The sequence below is a fragment of the Lolium perenne genome, chromosome 6 (genome assembly GCF_019359855.2).
Source record: "Lolium perenne isolate Kyuss_39 chromosome 6, Kyuss_2.0, whole genome shotgun sequence".
In the NCBI taxonomy this organism is placed as follows: Eukaryota; Viridiplantae; Streptophyta; class Magnoliopsida; order Poales; family Poaceae; genus Lolium; species Lolium perenne.
In genome coordinates, this window is record NC_067249.2 from 41,775,562 (window position 1) to 41,796,511 (window position 20,950).

Below are 20,950 nucleotides of genomic sequence, written 5' to 3' on the forward strand. Positions count from 1 at the left end.
GTCCACCGACCAGCCCAACTCTTGTAATATGTTGGCCTCTTTTATTGGTGTATAGGTGTGCTGCAAAGATGAAAATCAAAGTATAAAGTCACATGAAATAACCTCTTTTAAAGAAAAACTAAGCCCACCAGACACATTCCTCTATATACAGGTATATAGGTGTGGTGTGAAGATGAAAATCAAAGACACGAGTTTAAAGTGACCTTTACTTCGTAAAACAAAATACATTGCACCCACTTAGAGTCCGCCGACCCAACTCTTCTAATAACTTGGTCTTTTCCTTGTTTTGTGAGGTTCCAATGACCTTTCTAACATAAACAAAGAATAAAGTGACATGGAATCACCACTTCCATGAAATGCTAGGGGTGTACGACATGAGACCCATGTAACACGGTTTCGCATGAAAATCACGCGAGGAAGGGTAAAAAGCACTTCCCTTTTGCATGGGGTCCTAATAAGGGTATATGATGTTGTTTAAAGAGTAAAAGTCAATACACAACTTTTAAGCGTGCCACATCCTTCACGAACAATACTATCTCGTAGGAAAGTTTCTCAACATATAGTAAAAAAGTCTCACTTTGAACCACACTGTCGTCTTGAACCACACTGTCACTTCTACACCAACAACAACAAGAATAATGAACAAAAAATTATCAAGCATATGCAATGCGGTGCAGACTTGCCTGCCGAGCAACATGCCGGTGCTGCTCCAGCCGTACCGGGAGGAGGAGCTCCAGATCCTGCGAGGTGACCACCCCAAGCAGAAGCACGACCGTGCCTACCAGGACCACGACCGCGTCTACCGCTACGACCTCTACAACGACCTCGGCGATCCCGACAACAAGAGCCCCCGCCCCACCCTCAGCGGCCCCGACAGCCCCTACCCTTGCCCGCGCCGCGGCCGCACCGGCAGGAAGCCCATGAAGAGCGATCCCACGTGCGAGAGCCGCAACGTCGTGCCCGTGCTTCAGCAGTTCTACGTGCCCCGCGACGAGTGCTTCAACCACGTCAAGAAGGCTGACTTCACCTCCTACCTCCTCAAGGCAATCAGCGCCGGCATCCTCCCCCTCGCCAGGGAGCTCTTCGACACCGCTGTGTCGCGCGAGTTCGACGACTTCGAGGACATGTACAAGCTCTACGAGGGCGGGATCAAGATCCCCGACGTCCCCGTCATGGACCTAATGTTCAAAGTCTTCCCGCCGCTCAAGAGCATCTGCCCGTCCGGCGGCTCCTACCTCTTGAAGATGCCCATGCCGGAGGTCATCAAGAACGACAAGCTCGCGTGGCGCACGGACGAGGAGTTTGCCCGCGAGATGCTCGCCGGCCTCAACCCGCACATCATCACGCGCCTGCAGGAGTTTCCTCCCAGGAGCAAGCTTGACGGGTACGGCGACCAGACCAGCACCATCAAGGTGGAGCACATCCAGCCCTACCTCGGCAAGCTCACCGTCGACAAGGCGATCACCGACGGCAGGCTCTTCATCCTGGACCACCACGACAACTTCATACCTCAGCTGCACAAGATCAACAGCCTCGAGAACACCTTCGTCTACGCCACCAGGACGTTGCTCATCCTGCAGACGACGACACCCACAAGCCCATCGCCAACGAGCTCACCACGCCACGCCTTGATGAAATCGGCACCAAAGTGGTCGGCGCCGACAGCAAGGTCTACACGCCCCCCTCCTCTGCAGGCTCCGAGTCGGACAACAAGGTCCAGGACACCATCTGGCAGCTGGCCAAGGCCTACGCCGCCGTGAACGACTCCACCTGGCACGGGCTCATCAGCCACTGGCTCCACATCCTTCATTTTCCATGACTGTTTTTTGGGGTCTACTGTAACTGCTTTGCGGATCCCTTGTTCTTTTTTACTTTATGCATGAAAAGACTGCCCCTATCAATTCATGTGTCGGTTCAATAGGGGCAACACTCATGAAATCATGCCAAAAACCATCAGAAACCCCAACTCCTTACCATGTAGTAGGGGCAAGTCCAAAATTTTGAGTATGAGTATTTATTTATTATATAAAAAAGTTATAATATAATTATATATGAACTAATGATCACACATACATTATATGTGCTTGAGAAACCCACAGAATCATGGATACTTGTGGTTGAGAAACATACGAATTTACAAAAGTTACAATTAAAAGAAGCAATATTTGAATTTTCATTAACAAAAAGACATGAAATTTTTTATTTTGAAAAATAAGAAAGCGAGCTACATAATCCTTTATGACATCATATGAAGGTTTATTTATTAGTCTATATCACTATCACATAGAACATTCACATAAGTGTACTTTTTAAATATTTGGGTGTTTAGTTGGGTATTCATCTGAATACAACTAAATTGAAGTACCCCTCCCCCCGTGTGGTAAGAACTTGGGTATACAAGGTTGTCATAAATAGGAAAATACAAAAATTTCTTTGGCATGGAGACCTAGGCCATAACTGTAGACCAGTATCCTAGACTCCTACATCTTAACCCTAATCTCGGTCTAACCCCTAAACTTACACCCTAAGCCCTAGCTTAGACACTAAACCGTATACCTAGTAACAGAAAAAATATCTCAACAAGTGACCGTAGGCACACTATTATGGAAATGTCTCGTTTCCCGCCTATTTTCGGGGCTAGAGGGAGTTGTTTTGGGATTTACTTGTTTTCATTTATACATGAAATGACAGATAGATGTTACCTATCATTTCATGTGTCGTCTCATCGTAGTGGCGACGTGCTAGGAATTTTAGGTACTCATAGATTTCTCCATGAATTTCTTTTTTGGCAAGCCGTAACTTGCGAATATGATCATCGGTTGAGGCGATTCCTCAAGGCAATGGAAAACTCCCTTGGAGTTAGGGTTTCTCATACTTATACTTTTTGGATCTTGTTGCTCCATCGATCTCTACTTTTCATACGTCGTGGTCGAGGTTGACAGATCAGATCCCTCGCGATTGAGCAGAGGATAATAATACACAGAACATGATAGTGTCGATGACTATATATATATAGAAGTCATTCCTAAAGAAGATGAGGTCGAACCTTTCTACACCGAGTTGATGTTGTAGAGTTCCATAGCCATAAACCCTAGATCACACCCCTAAACCTCATCGGGTGCATCGATGTGACCGTCGAGTCCATCTTATAGTATTCAAGTCATGTATTTTCTGATGACCACACCGATAAGAAAGTTTGAGAGAAGTTCTTCATCAATCATCATCGTCGTGTCTTTGATCCGAACTTGTTGACACCAGCCCCTTGACGAACAAATAAATATGTCTCCGCCCGCGGAGCAAAATTGACTTTGGATCATGAAAACATTCCTTCATATAGATGTCTTGAGAAAGTGGCGGGTAAGGGAGGCATAAAATCAACTCAAAAGGTTATGGTACACAAACATTCACACAAAAGAGGAAAAACAAGAAATATATAAAATACTATTTGGACTGCCATATATGAAAAATCTAGAAACACTTAGCGATAGAGAGGGCAGAGTACTCGTCGAAGGGACCTCGCCATCGGCAGCGCCGAGCTCGAATACATGTCCACCATTGTAAGCGCAATTTAGGTGCAGTGCTATCTCTCGATGACACACTATTGACATAACAAGATCAACATTAGCAATATCGACGGGAGGACGCCCCATGTGCCCTTGCTCGGCCAGTCTCCTCCTGATTGGGCGGAGTACAAGGTACGCCGAAGGAATCATGTCTTATAACTAAGCACAAGAAGATATTTTAAGCATGTGCTAATTAGTTTAGTAGCGGTAGAGTATAGTAAAACTAACTAAACCTTAGCACAAATAATATTGGTGGTGGTGTCTGCTAGCTTTGATGGTTCTCCTATAAACTTACAAATGACAATAACGACGTGTATGGAAGACTACTAGCTATCTGCGAGGCGTGTGGATTTTATGTTGACTCGAAGTAATCTGCAGTCGCACTTGTTTGTAGGGCTAAAAAATAAAAATAGTAGAGATCCTACATCTTTATTTTGCTGATGAAATGCACCGTGCTAGAGTATACTCGCGCGGGAAAAACTCGATCAAAATTCGTATCAGGCGTCTTGAGAGGATATGGACTCCAACTGGCCCAACAGCCCAACGTCGCAGCGCCGCGTGTTATCTGCCGTCCGATGCAGTCGACGGTTCACGCTCATCCTGCCCAGAACAAAACAACCCTAACCTACGCGCTCATTTTCTCCTCCCACTCACCTTTCTTTCCTCTCCTCTGACGAGAGAGGCGGCGCCATGGTCGCCCAGCTACCACGCCGGCGCGGCCGCGCTTGCTCGCCTGAGCTCGCACGCGTGCGTTCATCGAAGCGAGCGGCTCTGTCAATCTCGTCTTTCCGGGGTAGCGCGCGTGGCTGGGGCGGCTGCTGAACGCCGGTGATGGTGCGCCGGCAACCAGGACGCGCCGGCCACGACGCGTGCCACGGAGATTCGTCTCCCACCATGCGCCATCCTCGTTCCCTCCGCCGGCAAGGGAACACGGGAGAGCCGACCAGCAAGAAGAGATGGCGGCCAGGGGACTGCGGTGTGCTGCTGCTCGCCGGCCCCTTCTCCACAGCGCCGCCGGCGACCTCGTCCGCTACGAGATCGCTTCCACCGGCCAGCTTGCGCGGTAGGTGAGGACCCCTGTTTCCTCACTCCTGGTTCCTGGTTCAGTGCGCTGTGGGTCTGCCAAGAGCTGGCAATGGTATTCTGAATTTGCACTCCTCTGTGTGCTAACAAGTCCAGATTTTTAGGTGTCTATTTCCGTGTGAGTTAGATCAGGCTATACATTTTAGTTTAGGCTTGCTCTAAAGTCTAAACATTGACTCTTGTAAGCACAGGGTGCATCTATACACGGTCAGGATCCTGATTTTTAGATGTCTATTTCCACTTTTTAAAACCATGGTCAGGATGCATCTCTACACGGTGCTATTGCTGCCCGTTTGCTATATGAATTTGCGGAATCAATACTTGCGATCAGTTTCCGCTGATTGCTATTTCATTACAGTTGGGAAAGTGTAGCACTGTTTCAATGAATGAATCTGTGTGGAATTGTTAGACATCAGTAGTATTCTTGCCCCAGTATTGTAAGTTCCCATTTATTTGTTCACTTTATTAGGATCTGGATTTATCTGTTGGCTGTTTCCATGCATGCAATGGCCACCACGGACACTATGGTATTAGATAATAGCTGCTGCAAGCTGGGGAAGGCAGTAGTGTTACTGCGCTCTAGTCTAGATTATATGTGTAGTGGTTTATTATTCCTTTTTAGATAAAATCTTACCCAGCATATACACAATTGGCAGGTTTTTTGAAGGCTGATGCAGCTCGCAGGGGTTGCAGCGATGCCCTGCCTGCGGTATGGACACCAAAGGCTTTCATCTGCTCATCTCATTGATAACGTGTGTGTTTTTCCATAGTAGCTTTATTGTAGTCGTTTCTTTTCTAATATGCCATCTTCTTCGAACCTGTGAAGTGCTTACGAAAATGCCATGCGGCTGCTGCTGAACAGGTCGTGGCGGCGAGTTCACCGCACTGCACCCTTAGTGGTGGCGCTATCTCGGTTTTGGCTACAATTCTCTCGGGTGATTCCTTGAGTCGATGTCCAGTGTCTGGCCATTAAATTAATTATATATGGACCTTTTCTGGTACTAGTTTGTGCTACTGGTGATTTTGTTTCCCTGCTTGTTCTTTCCCCTTTGCACAATTTGAAAGATGTTTCCTTTGCCAATTCCTTGTATACCATTTCCTAGATGACCAGTTTTCTGTTTTTGCCAATTCCCAATATGTGTATGTGATGTCCATGGTGCTGGATATATACAAGTCAGTAGCTTAATCCAGCTTATTTGGGTTGTGGAGTTTATTTGTGTTGTACATTAACACACCAATATCGTTTATTTGAGCAAGCGGTGCCTTTGTGTTGTACATTAACACACATGTACAATAATGTCTTTTTGCTCAATCCATGCAGTTTATAATCTGGAGGAGTAATGTTTCTTCTCATTCTACCAATTGCAACTTGTAGTATGGTTTGCTTGATATATTCTTATGTTGATATTCGATTATGGTAGTGTTTATGTGTTTACGATGTGCAATTTTCTCGCTAACAAGAGATTCTTATCTTTTAGATTCTCCGTGCATGCATTTTATAGCTGAAATTCTCCTTCTTTTTGCCAAACTAAGATCAATGACAGCCGCCGTTAAATTACTTGTAGCCCGCCACTTGTAAAAATTTGGTAATGTTGCCATTCAAATTTAGTGGTCTTGCTCAATGAAAGCAAAGCTAGTTTATGTGGTTCGTGTGATTTAGAGCAGATTTTTTACCTCTTATGTTATTATAAGATAGATAAGGACGGGGTGTGTTGACTAACCCCGAATTGTTTTTCTTCAAGGGCAAGGAGGACGACTAAATGACGGACAAGATGGAAGTAGTATAGGTGTAGTCTTTGAAGCTTGAGTACCTAGGAACAAATAATACGGGTATCGGTTATTCTTTGATTAGAGCATGTCTAGTAGAGCCCCTAAACCCCTAAATGCAGAAAATAACCGCTTTTTTACGCTTTTGACGAAAAAATCGCAAAGACTAGAGCCCCTAAAGCGTAAAAGCGTAAAAAATTCCCCGGGTCGGACACAGGAATCCCTTGTTGGCTGTAGAAACAAGGATTGGGCAATCCAACCCGTCCCCGACACAACGCCTCAGACACGCGCGGGAGGGACATTTCAGCTCGTTCCTCTTCCTCCCTCTTCCTCCGGCCTCCTCCCGCCGCGCCGCCCTCCACGCCGCCTCCCGCCGCCCGCCGCGCGCCCTCCCGGCCGCTGCGCCGACCTCGCCGCCGCCGACCTCCGCCCGCTGCGCCGACCTCACTTGCCGCTGCGCCGCCGCGCCGCCGCGCCCGGCCTCCGCCGCCGACCTCGCCTCCGCCCTCCGCCCCGCCTCGCCCGCCCTCTCGCCGCGCCCGCCTCGCCTCGCCCTCACTTGCCCTCGCCTCGCCTCCTCCGCGCCGGCCTCGCCCGCCCTCGCCCGCCCGCCCTCGCCCGCCGCCCTCCACCCGCCGACCTCCTCCGCCGCGCCCGCCTCCTCGCCACGCCGCCCGCCTCCTCCCGCCGCCGAACCTCCTCCCGCCCGCCACTTGCCGCCTCACTTGCTTCTTGGTATGTTCTTTTTTCTTCTTTTGTTTCATTTTTTGTTTCATTTTGTAGCACTAATTGATGGTTGATTTTTTTGCAGATGGAGATGAACAACAACGTTGTCATGGACTCGATGTCGGATTCGTCGGATTGGTCGACATCCGACGATTCCGACATTGATGAGTTGTTGCAAGACGATGATGTCGAGATGATGAGCCTCCTCGTCGAGGTGCAATCGTTTGAAGACCGCGCGAAGCTGATGGATCAGAGGAGAGGGTCGACGATGGGGCGAACCACCATCTCGGAACCGCGCTCTCGGACACGAGCATTTGATGGAAGACTACTTCGCCGAGGTACCTACGTACCCTCCTCGCCTCTTCGCGAAGGTACCGAATGCGCCGTAGTCTATTTGTGAAGATTGTCATCGGCGTGAGGCGGCCTCCACATATTTCAAGCGTCGTAGATCCGCCGCCGGTATCCTGCTTTCGGCATCTTCCCAAAGGGAATGCATACATCATTTGCTGTGAGCACGGCGACACGCCGCTCCCAACTCCCTGTGGATCAACAATTTTCTTCATCGTGCAATCAGCAAAACCTTGTCCAGAAAAGAGGCTCATTTCACAAGGGCACAAGAGGCAGCCCGCAAGGATATAGAGAGAGCTTTTGGTGTCTTGCAAGCAAGGTTTGCCATAGTTCGGGGTCCGGCTCGGTTTTGGGACAAGAAAACCTTGGTGGACATCATGAAGTGTTGTGTGATTCTACACAACATGATCCTAGAAGATGAGAGGGGGTTAAACTTGCCTTGTTTCTATGACAATGTTGGCACACGTGTGCAACGGAAAGAAACCCTTCTCGTGTAGAAGCTTTTCTTCAAGCACATCGTGAGATTGAAGATGCGACCACTCATGGTCGTCTCCGTGATGATCTAGTCGAGCACCAGTGGCATTTGGATGGGCAGCGCCGTGCCGCATGATTTACCTTTGTTCTATTTGATTCGAACAATTATTGTTGTATGGTCCAACATTGTTGTAACAATTTGAATGATTATTGTTTTATGTGCGCGAATGTACTATTTGGTGTTGTAATAAATAACTACAATGCTTATTGTTTTATGTGAAATGTGATGATATTTGTGATATGTGAAATGATGATATGTGATGAAATCTGTGATATGGCATATGACAGTTTTAGGGGTTGGGGTTGCGCCAAAGACTAGAACCCTCAAACTGCATTATTTAGGGGTTTAGGGGTTCTACTCTTTACCCCTGTTTTTCAACCTGTAAAAGTGCACAAAAATGGCTATTTCCAACCTGTAAAACTGCTATAGAGGTTTGAGGGTTTAGGGGCTCTACTAGACATGCTCTTATAAGCATTAGCTGCACAATGGTAAGCTTCCTTTAGCTTCTGAAAGTCGATTTGAACTCTAAGACATGTTTAATGTGCATGAAATTCTTTGTTTGGTGCATCTACCATCTTAACCCTGGAATGCGTGTAGAATTTGGTCTTTACTAGATCCTTGTTTCTGCTTGTTAGTAATGTCAGTCCGTGTAGAATCTTGATCTGTTATTATTTCAAAAAGAAAGCCGTCTTAAAGTCTTGGTCTGTGTAAGTCTTTTCTCGCTTTGTTTCTCTTTGGGACGTTTTTGTTTGTTCCCAATGTGGTGAATAATCAACTCGTTCTAGTTGTTCAAGATGTGTGAGACCAATCTCAAGACGAGCAACATTTTTTAATCTGTATGTTGTTTTACTGGCTGTATATATTGCGTCATGGTCCTTGTTATTCACATGAAACAATCTGGTACTGCCGCATAGTACTTGTTTCCGGCAAGATATTTCTTTCTATTTTGCAGCCTTGCATCTCAGTGCCACAAGGTGTCGATAGCTATCCACGTGTCGATTTGGTGTGTTTTTTAATATCAATTGCACCTTTATCTTGAATAGCCACTGTTATACATCCTTTGCATTCTTTTGTTTGTGTTGTACATTTTGAATTAGCTCTAGCGAAGCCCTAATTGAGCTAAGCAGAGTGGCAGATTCCACTTGTGTAGGTACTATTTTTGATATTGCTACTGTGTTGTGTTCATATGGTTTTCGTTGCTGTTTATGAACTACAATCAGTCTCGAGTCTGCAATTAGATCCAATCCAGAACATTTTGATACAATCCCTCATTTTGTGTATCCATGTTTATTTGTCTGCATCTTGTTTCTTTCCTCAATCTTGTTTCTGTCTATGTATGTGTGTTGTACTAACCATGAATTGTTTTTGTTCAAGGACAAGGAGGACGACTTAATGGCAGACAAGATGGAACCAGTACTTAATCCGGAGTACCCAGAGACAACTGAGACATGTATCGGTTCTTCTTCGTTTCTTATAAGCATCAGTTGTACAATGGTGAGCTTCCTGTAGCTTCGTAAAGACAATTTGAACCTCTGAGACATTTTTAATCTGCACGGAAAATGTTTGTTTGGTGCAGCTGCCATCTGTATAGAATCTTGATTTGTTAGTGGTAAAAAAACGCCGCCTTAAAGGTTTGGTCTGTACGAGTCTTTTCTTGCTTTTGTTTCTCTTTGAGCCATTTTGTTCATTCCCAAATGTGGTGAATAAAGTTTTGCTTTATATATTCAATGTGGATTCATTCCTCTGCTTGTTTGTAGCTGGTGCGGCTGATGGACGATGGATGGCTAGCTGCTCGGCATGATCTTGGTCACTGCCTCACTGCAGCAGTAGCCTGCTGCTCCAGGAAGCCACCAGCAGAGGATGGATGGCAAGGCTCTTGCTTATCCAATGTAGACCAAATGCGTCGCTGGTAAGCGATGATGAGGTGGTGTTACTCGAACCCTCCAGCAGAGGACGGAGGAGCTGGCTGGTCTGCAGCATGGTGCACCCTTTTGTTGTTGCTGCATGTTGACGACCTATGAGGGGTCGATTTGTGAGCGGATGATGAGTCGAGCGGTGGTGTTATTATTATTATTATTATTATTATTATTATTATTATTTTACTGTTTTTGATGTCTGATAGTGAAGTCAAGACGTCATATAGTTCCATGGTCTTGCTGTCTAACGTGGAGCTAAAAAAAAGGGCAAATGAAATTGGAAAATTTCAAGTTTCAAATTCCTTTGCTTTTGAAAGTGATATCTGAAAATTTGCATGGTTTTGCTTAGCTCGCCAGGAAAGTTTGGTACTCTATCCGTGACAAAGAAGTCCGCCTATGATTGTCTGAGTGGTTGAGGGTGTTTTTTCATGTCCGAGGAGGACCATTTTTATTTCAGGGCGGTGATGAACGATGGCATGCATTAGCAGAAGGTTTGACCGACCATCTGGCGAATACGAGCGAGACGAGACGTATACACGGCGACCTCCTTGTATGTTATACAGTGGTGGCCCCTGAGCTGTATACACGACCGGTTCGAATTCTCCCTGCGTAAACCCTAGTGGGCGCCGGGCGGCCATGGACGTTGATTCCGCTTTCGTGTGTGAGGGTGTGAGTCTTGTAACCATGAAGAAAAATCGTGCGCTATGTTGACGCTAATAGCGCGCTATAACATAGATAGAGTGCCCACGCCAATTTAATCAGTGAACAATGCCTTGTTAATAATAGCGCGTTATAGCGCGCCAATATAGCATGCTAATAACGTATTTGAGGACGCTTGGTTTTGATGCACAACTAGTAATGGCGTTTCGGTCTAATGTAAAACAAAAAACAATTATTTGTGGTTCTAGTTATTTCAAGACCGTGTGTGTGTGTGTGCATTGTGCATCAAAAGATCGGGCCAATCAGATCTAGCGAAGTCTCCTCCTCAATCGGTATTCCTCCTTGAAATAGGCTTTCGCTCCGCTATATTAATATAGCAACCGCGCCTCCTTGCCACGTGTGCGGGAAATGGCCGGCCGACACCGCACGAGCAACGCCCGGCGGCACATGCCGGCGACGGTGGATTGAGGGGGAGGAGAAGTGAGGACGGACGGTGACGCTAGGGTTAGCTCCCTGCTCCCTCTCGCCGCGCGGGGACGAGAGAGAGCGCGAGCCGTAATACTGACTAAGAACCAGGCAATTGAGAAATTCCCTCAATCGGTATTCCAATTCCAAGAGAAAGGAAGATGAAAATGAAAATAAAAAATGAGCGACCATTCTTTGTGGACCAAATCTGTGCGACCCTTCCTGGCTGGAGCCAGGCTGGCAGCAGTAGGCGCTGGATTTCAGCTTCCACTTCATTCCTTGGCACTTGACAGCGACAGAAAAAGAGTTGTACTACAACGCAACCGCGCGTGCAGACTCGGCGCAGCCATATTTAGCTTTCCTGCAAGAAGTTGCACCGACGCACCCATGATGTGTCCTTGGTTTTGCGTACGTCCTATGGCGGCGTTTGAGGCTGTCGGGAATTAAAGGATGCGCTCGAGTTTTTTTTTTTTTTTTTTTTGAGGTAAAGGATGCGCTCGAGTTAATTAAAAGGAAGTGAACATCTGGAGCCAAGCTGGCAAAGCACCAGGCAGGCCAGCAATTAATCCAGTTAACTGATGGACGGAATACGTAGCCCGGCGCGGGGGATCGATCGATAATTACTATTACATGCATCCGCGCCGCGGGCAGGAATACGAACGCAGCACACGGAAAAGAAAAGAAAAAAAAGACCTCGGCGTGGAATTAAAGGCGTGCTCTGTTTGGACCCCACCCGTGACCGACGAGACGACAGGCGGGACGGAGAAGCGAGCGCGGGGTGTCCACCGAGTCGATGGATGCTCTTGCCGCGTTTGCCGGCCAAGTCCGTGGATGAGGTGTGCAGCTCGGGATTTTGGCCCACGAGCACACCCAACACGGCAAAGTAAAACAAAAGGAGGGCGGAGGCCAAGGGATGTGCGAGCCCATCTTGCCGTGTGAATTGACGATGGAGGCCCAGCTCTGGGTTTCGCTTCTCCACAGGACTCGATCCCCCAACGGAAGCGCCACCGGCGCCGTCGCCTGCCGCCATGCTCCGCCTGCGAAGCTGCGTCCTCACCCATCTCCTCTCTTCTCACCCCGCCGCCTCCCCTCTCCACCGACTACACTCAGCGGCTGCCTCCCCAAGCTCCGCGTTCGCCGTCGAGCAGTACCTCGTCGACACCTGCGGCCTTACCCGAGCGCAAGCCCTCAAGGCCTCCACAAAGCTCTCCCACCTCAAGTCCCCCACCAATCCCGACGCTGTCCTTGCCTACCTCGCCGGCCTCGGCCTCTCCAGCGCTGACATCGCCGCCCTCGTCGACAAGGATCCCGAGTTCCTCTGCGCCGGCGTGGAAAGAAACCTGGCACCCACCGTTGTCCAGCTCACCGGCCTCGGTCTGTCCCATTCCCAGATTGCCTGCCTCGTCTCGCTCGCCCCCGCCAAAATCCGCCGCAGATCCGTCGTTTCCAGGACGCACTACTACCTGTCCTTCTTCGGCTCCTCCCAGAGCTTCCTCCAGGCGATCAAGCGCTGCCCTCGTCTCCTCTCGGCCGACCTCGAGAATCCAGTGAAGCCCAATGTCGCGTTCCTGCAGGGGTGCGGGCTAGGTGCTTGCGATATTTCCAACACGTGTCTCGCTAGGCCGAGCATGCTCCTCACCAACCCGGAGCGTCTCAAGGCGATGGTGGCCAATGCGGAAAGTCTAGGTGTGCCACGTGGCTCTGGAATGTTCAGGCTCCTGCTGCGTGGTGGCGGGCTTCTGAGCGAGGAGAATTTTGCAGCCAGAATGGAGAATTTGAAGAACACCTTCAGGTGGTCGGATGCTGAGCTCATCACTGCCGTGTCCAAGAATCCGATGGTGCTCAAGAGGTCTAAGGAGACACTGGAGAGAAGCTCAAAGCTGCTCATCTCTGAGATCGGGTTGGAACCGGCATACGTTGCTCGTCGGCCGTCAATGCTCAATTACAGCCTGGAGGGCCGGATCAGACCCCGGTACCACGTTTTAAAGTTTCTTAAGGGAAACGGATTGCTAGATCGTGACCGGGACTACTATTCTGCATTCAAGGTGACCGAGAAGGTATTCGTGGACAAGTACATATGCCCTCACAATGAAGTTGCGCCGCACCTTGTTGAAGACTATGCCGCCGCTTGCAGAGGGCAAGTGCCAACTAATTTCAGATTTGCTTGAACCAAGGACAGGCTACGAGAATTGGTAACTGTGTGTTGGTTGTCTGCTGTTACATGTCTGTTTGATGCTGGTTTGGTCATTGCTAGCGTGGGATGAAGCTGATAATTTTATTCTTAAATACTGACATGTTAACCGCATTATTCAGTAGAGAAGAAACCATGGCTTGGTTGTGAACTTGTTTGTCCTACTGCAGGTTTTAAGCACACACATTGGATCTAAGAAATTGTGAGACCAGACAATTCTCCAACACATTAAATTTTCTACCTTCAGTTTAGTGCATTGAGACAATAAGCCAAGGTAAGGATGATGTCTTCTTCGTTGTGGTAACGAACTCCTGATTGTTCTATTATTTTGTCGCACTTCATAGTTGATAATTGGAGGATCTTTCCAATGCATGCCCAAATTTAGATAAAAAGTCTTTTGGGGAGCAACTCGAGGGGATGTTGCCTCTTGTTGTTAGCAATTCCTTTTTAGGACCCTAGTATCAATTCACCTGGCTTTGGATTAATCTATTCTTCAACTGTGGTCTCACAAAAAACAACGTTTTCATTTGCTCATATGCAGATTCACAACGATCTGTTTTTGCTTAAACTAACTAAATCTAAATGTATTCGTTCATCTATTAAAAGTGTCTGGAAGTGAGTTCTCTAGGTTATGCTAGAACAAGATGCCTTTAGTTCAATCACAGATAACATTTTGGAGCTATTGGTCATATTGGAAACACCTACTGGGCTGCACGATGAGATGTGCAGGGCTCATATCTGTACATGTATCTGCTAAAGAGAGATGCTCACTTAACTAAACTTTGAACTATCGCATGGAGGAGCATCTTAAGCATTGGCATCATTTATGTAAGTAAACATTCAGACGCATGCCCCCATGGTCTGTGGTACAGGTTCCACTAACATTTCTCTAATATATCTGTTCAATAGTTGATCTGAAGATTACATAAATGCTTGCTTGCTCATCTTTGTGAAAAAAAATCATCTCCTAATATCTAATTTCTTTATGAAGTGTATGTGTTAGCATTTTACACTATTTAGTGAGGCATATAAATAGATCCAGGTCGAATGCAATATTTTACAATATTTACTGAGACATTGATCCAAGCCAGGTTCAAGAATAGAAATGCATACATTGTTTGTTTGTTTGTTTGTTTGTTTGTTTGTTTGTTTGTTTGTTTGTTTGTTTGTTTGTGTAGTTCATTAAAATACCTATTTACCTATGGTTTGGTTCGTGCTGCCTCCTGTAGCCATCATCTCCTCCGCTTGGCATCAAGGGAGATTTGCATCCATGTATGATTTCCTGGGAGTAGCGCTGTTGGCCTAGTGACATGGTGTGGAGAGACAACGATGGAACGGTGATTCCGTTTGCTTGGGACACAATCGACTGGTGTGTACCGGTAGGAGTTATTGCCTGCTTGGAAGGCGCACGTAAAACTGTAGTCAATGATGAGCCGATGATAGTGATTCCCTATTTTACAACATAACCAAGAACATAGTGGCACAACAAGTGGTACTAGGTACAAAGTACAAACAAGGACCCAAAACTGTTATTCCAGTATCAGGCCCCATATGCTCAACATACTGCTTTCACATCTATGTAAAATTTACTCACATGATCTTCCATTCAAATGCCTTCATTATTTGCAGTTCTGAACACAGTATTGGTGCTTTTCTGATTTTTTTTCAGCTGACAAACCTGTCCTAACTTGCTGCACATTTCTTGTTCAGTGTCTATGGCAAGAATAAGCGTTGGTGTACAGACAAATCCTTCAGTTTCTGATCGAGTACTTGAAGGACTCAGATGGATCAGTTGTTGGTGATCGGCAAGCTGATTGGTCCGTACCTCTGCCACCACTTCTAGTTCCCATTTCCACCAGTCAGTTTCTCCCTTTCTTTGACCATATTTGGTAGTACTATTATGAGATATCTTTTTCTACACCATGGGGAAGAATTAGGAAATAAGTGTTGTATGGCTGTAGCTACTGATTACCTTTTAGTCTGGTTATAGTTTTCTATAATTTAGGCAATGCTCATCAGTGCTTGACGTGCTATAATTGAAGGCATGCCAGTTGGTTTGATAAGAGTTTTAGAAAACTTTGTATACAATTATATAAAACAGAAGTAGGAAATAATACACCCATATCCAAATGAATCTATCTTCTACCGTAAAGAGTAAATGAATATATATTCTACTATAAACAGTATGCAAACTTGCGTACATGTCTGATATGCAAAGTTTCTTGATACAATCGTTAGAATCACTCAGAATATGGTGAAAATGGTGAGCATGGCATTGGGGTTATAAAAGAAAATCTTGCGGAGGTCTGGTGGTATCTTTCTGTCATTTCCCATCTGAAACATTTATCTGCTAAACCAAAAGAGTCAAAACTGATGTGTTGCTAATCGGAAGAGCGAAGAAAATGTAGAAATCTAAGAGACCATGCTAATTCTATATAATGGACAAACATCAAATGAATCATTTGTGATAGTGGAACATAGCATACATTCTACCACAATATAGGCAATTGATTGTAGTTAACCGCTCGATTAGATGTTATCATAGCTGGTTCAGAAACCTTATGTGATTCTTGTTGATCCTCTTTGTCAAGGCTGTTTACTCCTGCTCATGGTGACATCTTCTTCTCCGGTGATGTCTCCCGTTGCCTCCTCCAGTCATGCTCTAATACCAAATCTTTGGCCAGGCTCGATTACACAACACAATCTCATGGGCATTTTTGGCACTCACACAAACATGGAAGAACACACCAATACACAAAGGGAGATGTTTTGGCACACATTAACCTTGAGTCTTTTCTGCTTTTTATTTTATTTATTCAAGCTCAAAATATTTGCCGACTACAAGGCGATGACCCGCTTCATCAATAGAAAGGTAAGCATACCGCAGCCTCAACGTGAACAAGCACGCTTCTGGGCACATAAAGACGCGTGCACATCCACGTTCCTTATTTGCAATGAGAAAATAAACAGTAGAGAAACATATACGACAGAAATATTACCATCAACATTGATCAGATGGAGATGCTGTTGGGGATGCCCTTGGCCGTGATCCCGGTGGCGCTCTCGCCATCGATGTCAGAGGTGTTGGGATAGAGCAGCATGTAGGGGAACTGTGCTGGCCCATTCCGGTTCTTGAGATTCTCATCCTTGTTCCTACTTATGATACTCTTTTCAATGTCGATCAGGCTCTTGCTGAACTTGTCGAACACCTTCTTTGCCCTGTCATCTGATGTCCACTGTGGCTCATCGCGCTGCCCTAGGTACACCTCGTCAGAGGAGTGGTTGGACAGAACCTCGATCACAGACACTCCAATGATGCTCTGGAGCTGGCTCGTGATGGTGTGGATGAAGGCCATGTCCAGATTACTCTCCACCTCCTGGTACTCCTTGGTTCCTGGCTCCGGCATTGGCCGCCGGCTCACTGTTGGGCGGTTAGGGAGGTAGCCAGCATAGGAGTACTGGCCAAAGTTGACGGCAGCGTGCAGCGCGGAGGCGATCCAGATGATGGTAGCGCAGGACCTGACAAGCTCCTGCACTGTTGTCATTTTGGGCCACCAGGGCTGGTCCTTGATGTCGCCATGGCCGACCTCACGCACCTCCTTCCACCAAGCCTGCAGCTCGGCGTCGTCTTGAACCACACTGTCACTTGGGTAGTAGATCTTGACGTACTCCTCGGCCCAGTTCTCGATGGCTGACCAGACAGCAAGCCCGTCCACCGCGTACGGGTAGTCCTTGATGAGCAGCGACACTCCACAGGGGCTGGTGGAGTCATGCTTCGCCACACCCCTCTTGATGAGGTCTACCGGCAGTGCCTGCTCGGTGAAGTTCCAGTTCTTGTAGACGTCAGAGGAGATTCTGAGTGCGTACTCACCGGGGCAGACAGTCATCTCAAAGAAGCCGCCAGCGCTGATGAGGACTTGGCGTGCTAGGGCGTTGATCATCATGGTGTCGCGGTAGTGTGGCTGCAGGAGCTTGTAGATGGGGTGGGTGACGCTGAGCTGCCGGTTGGTGGCGATGATGAACGGCTCGATCACCGCATGGGTGTGGAGCCAGTGGCTGATGAGCCCGTGCCAGGCGGAGTCGTTCACGGCGGCATAGGCCTTGGCCAGCTGCCAGATGGTGTCCTGGACCTTGTTGTCCGACTCGGAGCCTGCAGAGGAGGGGGGCGTGTAGACCTTGCTGTCGGCGCCGACCACTTTGGTGCCGATTTCATCAAGGCGTGGCCTGCTGAGCTCGATGGCGATTGGCTTGAGGGTGTCGTCGTCCTGCAGGATGAGCAACGTCCTGGTGGCGTAGACGAAGGTGTTCTCGAGGCTGTTGATCTTGAGCAGCTGAGGTATGAAGTTGTCGTGGTGGTCCAGGATGAAGAGCCTGCCGTCGGTGATCGCCTTGTCGACGGTGAGCTTGCCGAGGTAGGGCTGGATGTGCTCCACCTTGATGGTGCTGGTCTGGTCGCCGTACCCGTCAAGCTTGCTCCTGGGAGGAAACTCCTGCAGGCGCGTGATGATGTGCGGGTTGAGGCCGGCGAGCATCTCGCGGGCAAACTCCTGGTCCGTGCGCCACGCGAGCTTGTCGTTCTTGATGACCTCCGGCATGGGCATCTTCAAGAGGTAGGAGCCGCCGGACGGGCAGATGCTCTTGAGCGGCGGGAAGACTTTGAACATTAGGTCCATGACGGGGACGTCGGGGATCTTGATCCCGCCCTCGTAGAGCTTGTACATGTCCTCGAAGTCGTCGAACTCGCGTGGCACAGCGGTGTCGAAGAGCTCCCTGGCGAGGGGGAGGATGCCGGCGCTGATTGCCTTGAGGAGGTAGGAGGTGAAGTCAGCCTTCTTGACGTGGTTGAAGCACTCGTCGCGGGGCACGTAGAACTGCTGAAGCACGGGCACGACGTTGCGGCTCTCGCACGTGGGATCGCTCTTCATGGGCTTCCTGCCGGTGCGGCCGCGGCGCGGGTAAGGGTATGGGCTGTCGGGGCCGCCGAGGGTGGGGCGGGGGCTCTTGTTGTCGGGATCGCCGAGGTCGTTGTAGAGGTCGTAGCGGTAGACGCGGTCGTGGTCCTGGTAGGCGCGGTCGTGCTTCTGCTTGGGGTGGTCGCCTCGCAGGATCTGGAGCTCCTCCTCCCGGTACGGCTGGAGCAGCACCGGCATGTTGCTCGGCAGGCAAGTCTGCACCGCATTGCATATGCTTGTTAATTTTTTGTTCATTATTCTTGTTGTTGTTGGTGTAGAAGTGAATTAAGGAAATGAAGCTAGACTCGTACATCGTTGGTGAAGAAGACTCGGTCGTAGTGGTACTTGTCGGTGTTGTAGACCCATGAGTTTGCGATGAAGACGATGGGGCCGTGGTGGCCGGGGACGTGGTCGATGGTGATGGTCTTGAGAAGGAACTGGGTGGCGTGGTAGTTGCGGACGATGACGGCGCCGGGGAGGCCCTGCTTCTTCACGTCCCAGTCGAAGGTGACATCGTAGGTGGTGTCGCTGTGGGTCATTGGGGGCAAGTGCATCACCCAGTGTTCCACGCGTTCCTCCTCACCCACCAGACCCCGGCTGGCGTCGTCTGTACATCGATGATGGCCCATTCTTGTTAGCTGCTTAGCTAATTAGCTATATTTCACCTATATGAGTATTTTTTGCACTGATACTTTGATCGGCGAATAATAGATGGCCGGAGACTATTACCATGATCATTTTCTAAACATTATTACAAAACGCTTGTTGAACATGTTCTAGATCTTCATGAAAGACATAGATAGATATAGTATTTGTGACTCTGGATATCTATTTTGAAAGGAGGGAAAGGAGATCATGCTAAGTAATACTACTAATGCAGTAGGTAGGCTAATATATAGAGGGATGTATATATGCATGTATTCAGATGTTAATTACTTTGATCGGCGACGGTGGAGCTGATGAGCTGACAGGTGACGCCTTTGGTGGTGAACTCATCCCAGGTGTCGTGGCTGAGGGGGGCGCCGCTGGAGTGGTTCAAGTCGAGGACGTTCCTGCGCTGGAGCAACACCTTTCCCTTGAGCTGCGCCCGAGTAAACAATCCGAACATCTTGGCTAGCTCGATCACTCTCACTCTCACTCCCAAGCCAACTAAGCTCAGTGATTACTTGGCAACCTGGTTGTGCTTGGGATGGAAAACTCACGAGCTGCTGCTGCCTATTTATAGGAACTGAAGAACAGTGCTGTGCTGAAGCTATAGCTTGCTGCAGTACCGTACGTGCGTGCGTGTTACACGGGCGCGCGCCTACCCTTGTTCTGTACCTCGATCCACATCCTCCTCCTGGCTTCCAATTCGCAGGGCACGACGTGTGGACGGCAGGCCGGCGTCGATCGCTCACATTATCGCCTCTCATCGATACAGCCGATTCAGTCGCTGCCATGCATGGAAACCTCGTGAATTACGCATGTGTGCACATCGTAGACGGCCCAATATATCACCCGGAGACGGAATTGAAGAAAATGCATGAATTAATTTGCCACCGATCCTCACTTGCTAATAAACAAATTCAACCCAGTAATAATTTCTTACCTAAAAAAAGTAATTAATTTCTGTTACGGGAATCTGAAAACGCAAGACCTGAAATCTGACGCACATACTGTTGGGACTAGTTGAATGCCCGTGCGTTGCTACGGTGCTCAAATTTCTTTACATAGACACTCCACTCCGATAACGCGTCACTTTACCCTGTAGTCCCCCGCTCCAACATTATTTGTGTTTGTATTTTCTCAAACTCTCGCAAATCACCATAATCATTCCCAAAGCCCATGATTTCAGAGTTGCTACAAACTAACAAAGAAATATAGCACGTACACACATCATTGGAAAAGAAAACAAATTGTACATAGCAACCGCGCGATCAATCTTTCCGGTTAGATTCTTAACATCGCCTTTTGAGTTGTAGTACTCTACTACATGCTGAGTTTTTAAAATTCCGAATCCTTTCTTGGTAGTCTTAAAGATGATGTGTGGCCATCTTGAATCCTAAAAAGTCTATGTGAGGCTGTGAAAAATATATTTGTTTGCAAAAGCATGTAATAGCCTTTTGCATACAAATGGATACATACATTCTAAACCTTGTCCTTTGAGTCATAGTACTGAGTTACAAACAAACTGGATTCTACATAAATTTGGAAATCTTTTCCGGATAACATCAATGTTATGATCAGTTCTTACCTGAAGTTGACAGAGAAATTAGAATAATGTTGGAAGCAATGAAGAGATTTCTTCAAATAAAATCTAGCATATAAACATACGATAACACAAAGTAATTGAGTCCTAGAAGACGCCCACCCATCTTTTTCTCGGAGCAATCAAATAATAGCACAAACTCAGGAAATATGTAGCTTTCTTTAAAAAGGAAAAGGAAAACATCAAGTGTCATAATTTTTTGAACTTAGGACTTCCACTTATACTTATTACCAAAATGAAAAAAAAAACGAAGTGAGCTTACCTCACTCTCTAATGCACCGAGAAACTTTATGTTGCACTTCTTGTCACAACTTCTTGTAATACCTTCGTAGTTATCTCAGGTGGAACAATTTTCCCTTCCTTTTATCAGGTTACCAATCACTTCTATGTAAAAAACATAAGGTGACAAAAATAGCTAAGTGTAATAACTAAATAGTTATGAATGTAGCCTATGTGGTAGAGTGGGTTTGTTGCACAATCTCAGAATGAGACATGA

General features: G+C 47.4%; 3 protein-coding genes and 2 long non-coding RNA genes across 7 annotated transcripts; 4 read left to right on the forward strand and 1 right to left on the reverse strand.

The window, feature by feature from the left end:
* Window positions 1–689: 689 nt before the first annotated feature.
* LOC127310554 (linoleate 9S-lipoxygenase 2-like) lies at window positions 690–1,762 on the forward strand. The gene has a single exon (XM_051341218.2). It carries the CDS (start codon window positions 696–698, stop codon window positions 1,758–1,760), a length of 1,065 nt encoding a protein of 354 aa, XP_051197178.2. The 5' UTR covers window positions 690–695; the 3' UTR covers window positions 1,761–1,762.
* Window positions 1,763–4,183: 2,421 nt separating this feature from the next.
* LOC127308249 (uncharacterized) lies at window positions 4,184–6,433 on the forward strand. Its single transcript, XR_011746711.1, has 4 exons — window positions 4,184–4,630; window positions 5,303–5,398; window positions 5,509–5,581; window positions 6,389–6,433. It is a non-coding gene; the product is annotated as an uncharacterized lncRNA (long non-coding RNA).
* A 1,597-nt stretch (window positions 6,434–8,030) lies between these two features.
* LOC127308248 (uncharacterized) lies at window positions 8,031–10,237 on the forward strand. Of its 2 annotated transcripts, none has more exons than XR_011746713.1 (2): window positions 8,031–9,653; window positions 9,780–10,237. It is a non-coding gene; the product is annotated as an uncharacterized lncRNA (long non-coding RNA). The 2 variants fall into 2 exon arrangements; XR_011746712.1 differs by having other exon boundaries at window positions 8,031–9,516.
* A 1,786-nt stretch (window positions 10,238–12,023) lies between these two features.
* Window positions 12,024–15,214, forward strand: LOC127308245 (uncharacterized). 2 transcript variants are annotated; one of them, XM_071821611.1, is made up of 3 exons: window positions 12,024–13,255; window positions 13,425–13,528; window positions 14,965–15,214. In XM_071821611.1, exon 1 carries the CDS (start codon window positions 12,092–12,094, stop codon window positions 13,229–13,231), a length of 1,140 nt encoding a protein of 379 aa, XP_071677712.1. In that variant the 5' UTR covers window positions 12,024–12,091; the 3' UTR covers window positions 13,232–13,255; window positions 13,425–13,528; window positions 14,965–15,214. The 2 variants fall into 2 exon arrangements, 1 of the variants encoding a protein (XP_071677712.1); XR_011746714.1 differs by lacking the exons at window positions 12,024–13,255; window positions 13,425–13,528 and adding an exon at window positions 13,535–14,082.
* An 819-nt stretch (window positions 15,215–16,033) lies between these two features.
* On the reverse strand, window positions 16,034–19,389 carry LOC127308240 (putative linoleate 9S-lipoxygenase 3). Its single transcript, XM_051339009.2, has 3 exons — window positions 19,143–19,389; window positions 18,518–18,813; window positions 16,034–18,422 (listed from the first exon to the last, which is right to left on the reverse strand). Exons 1-3 carry the CDS (start codon window positions 19,312–19,314, stop codon window positions 16,266–16,268), a joined length of 2,625 nt encoding a protein of 874 aa, XP_051194969.1. The 5' UTR covers window positions 19,315–19,389; the 3' UTR covers window positions 16,034–16,265.
* Window positions 19,390–20,950: the final 1,561 nt, after the last annotated feature.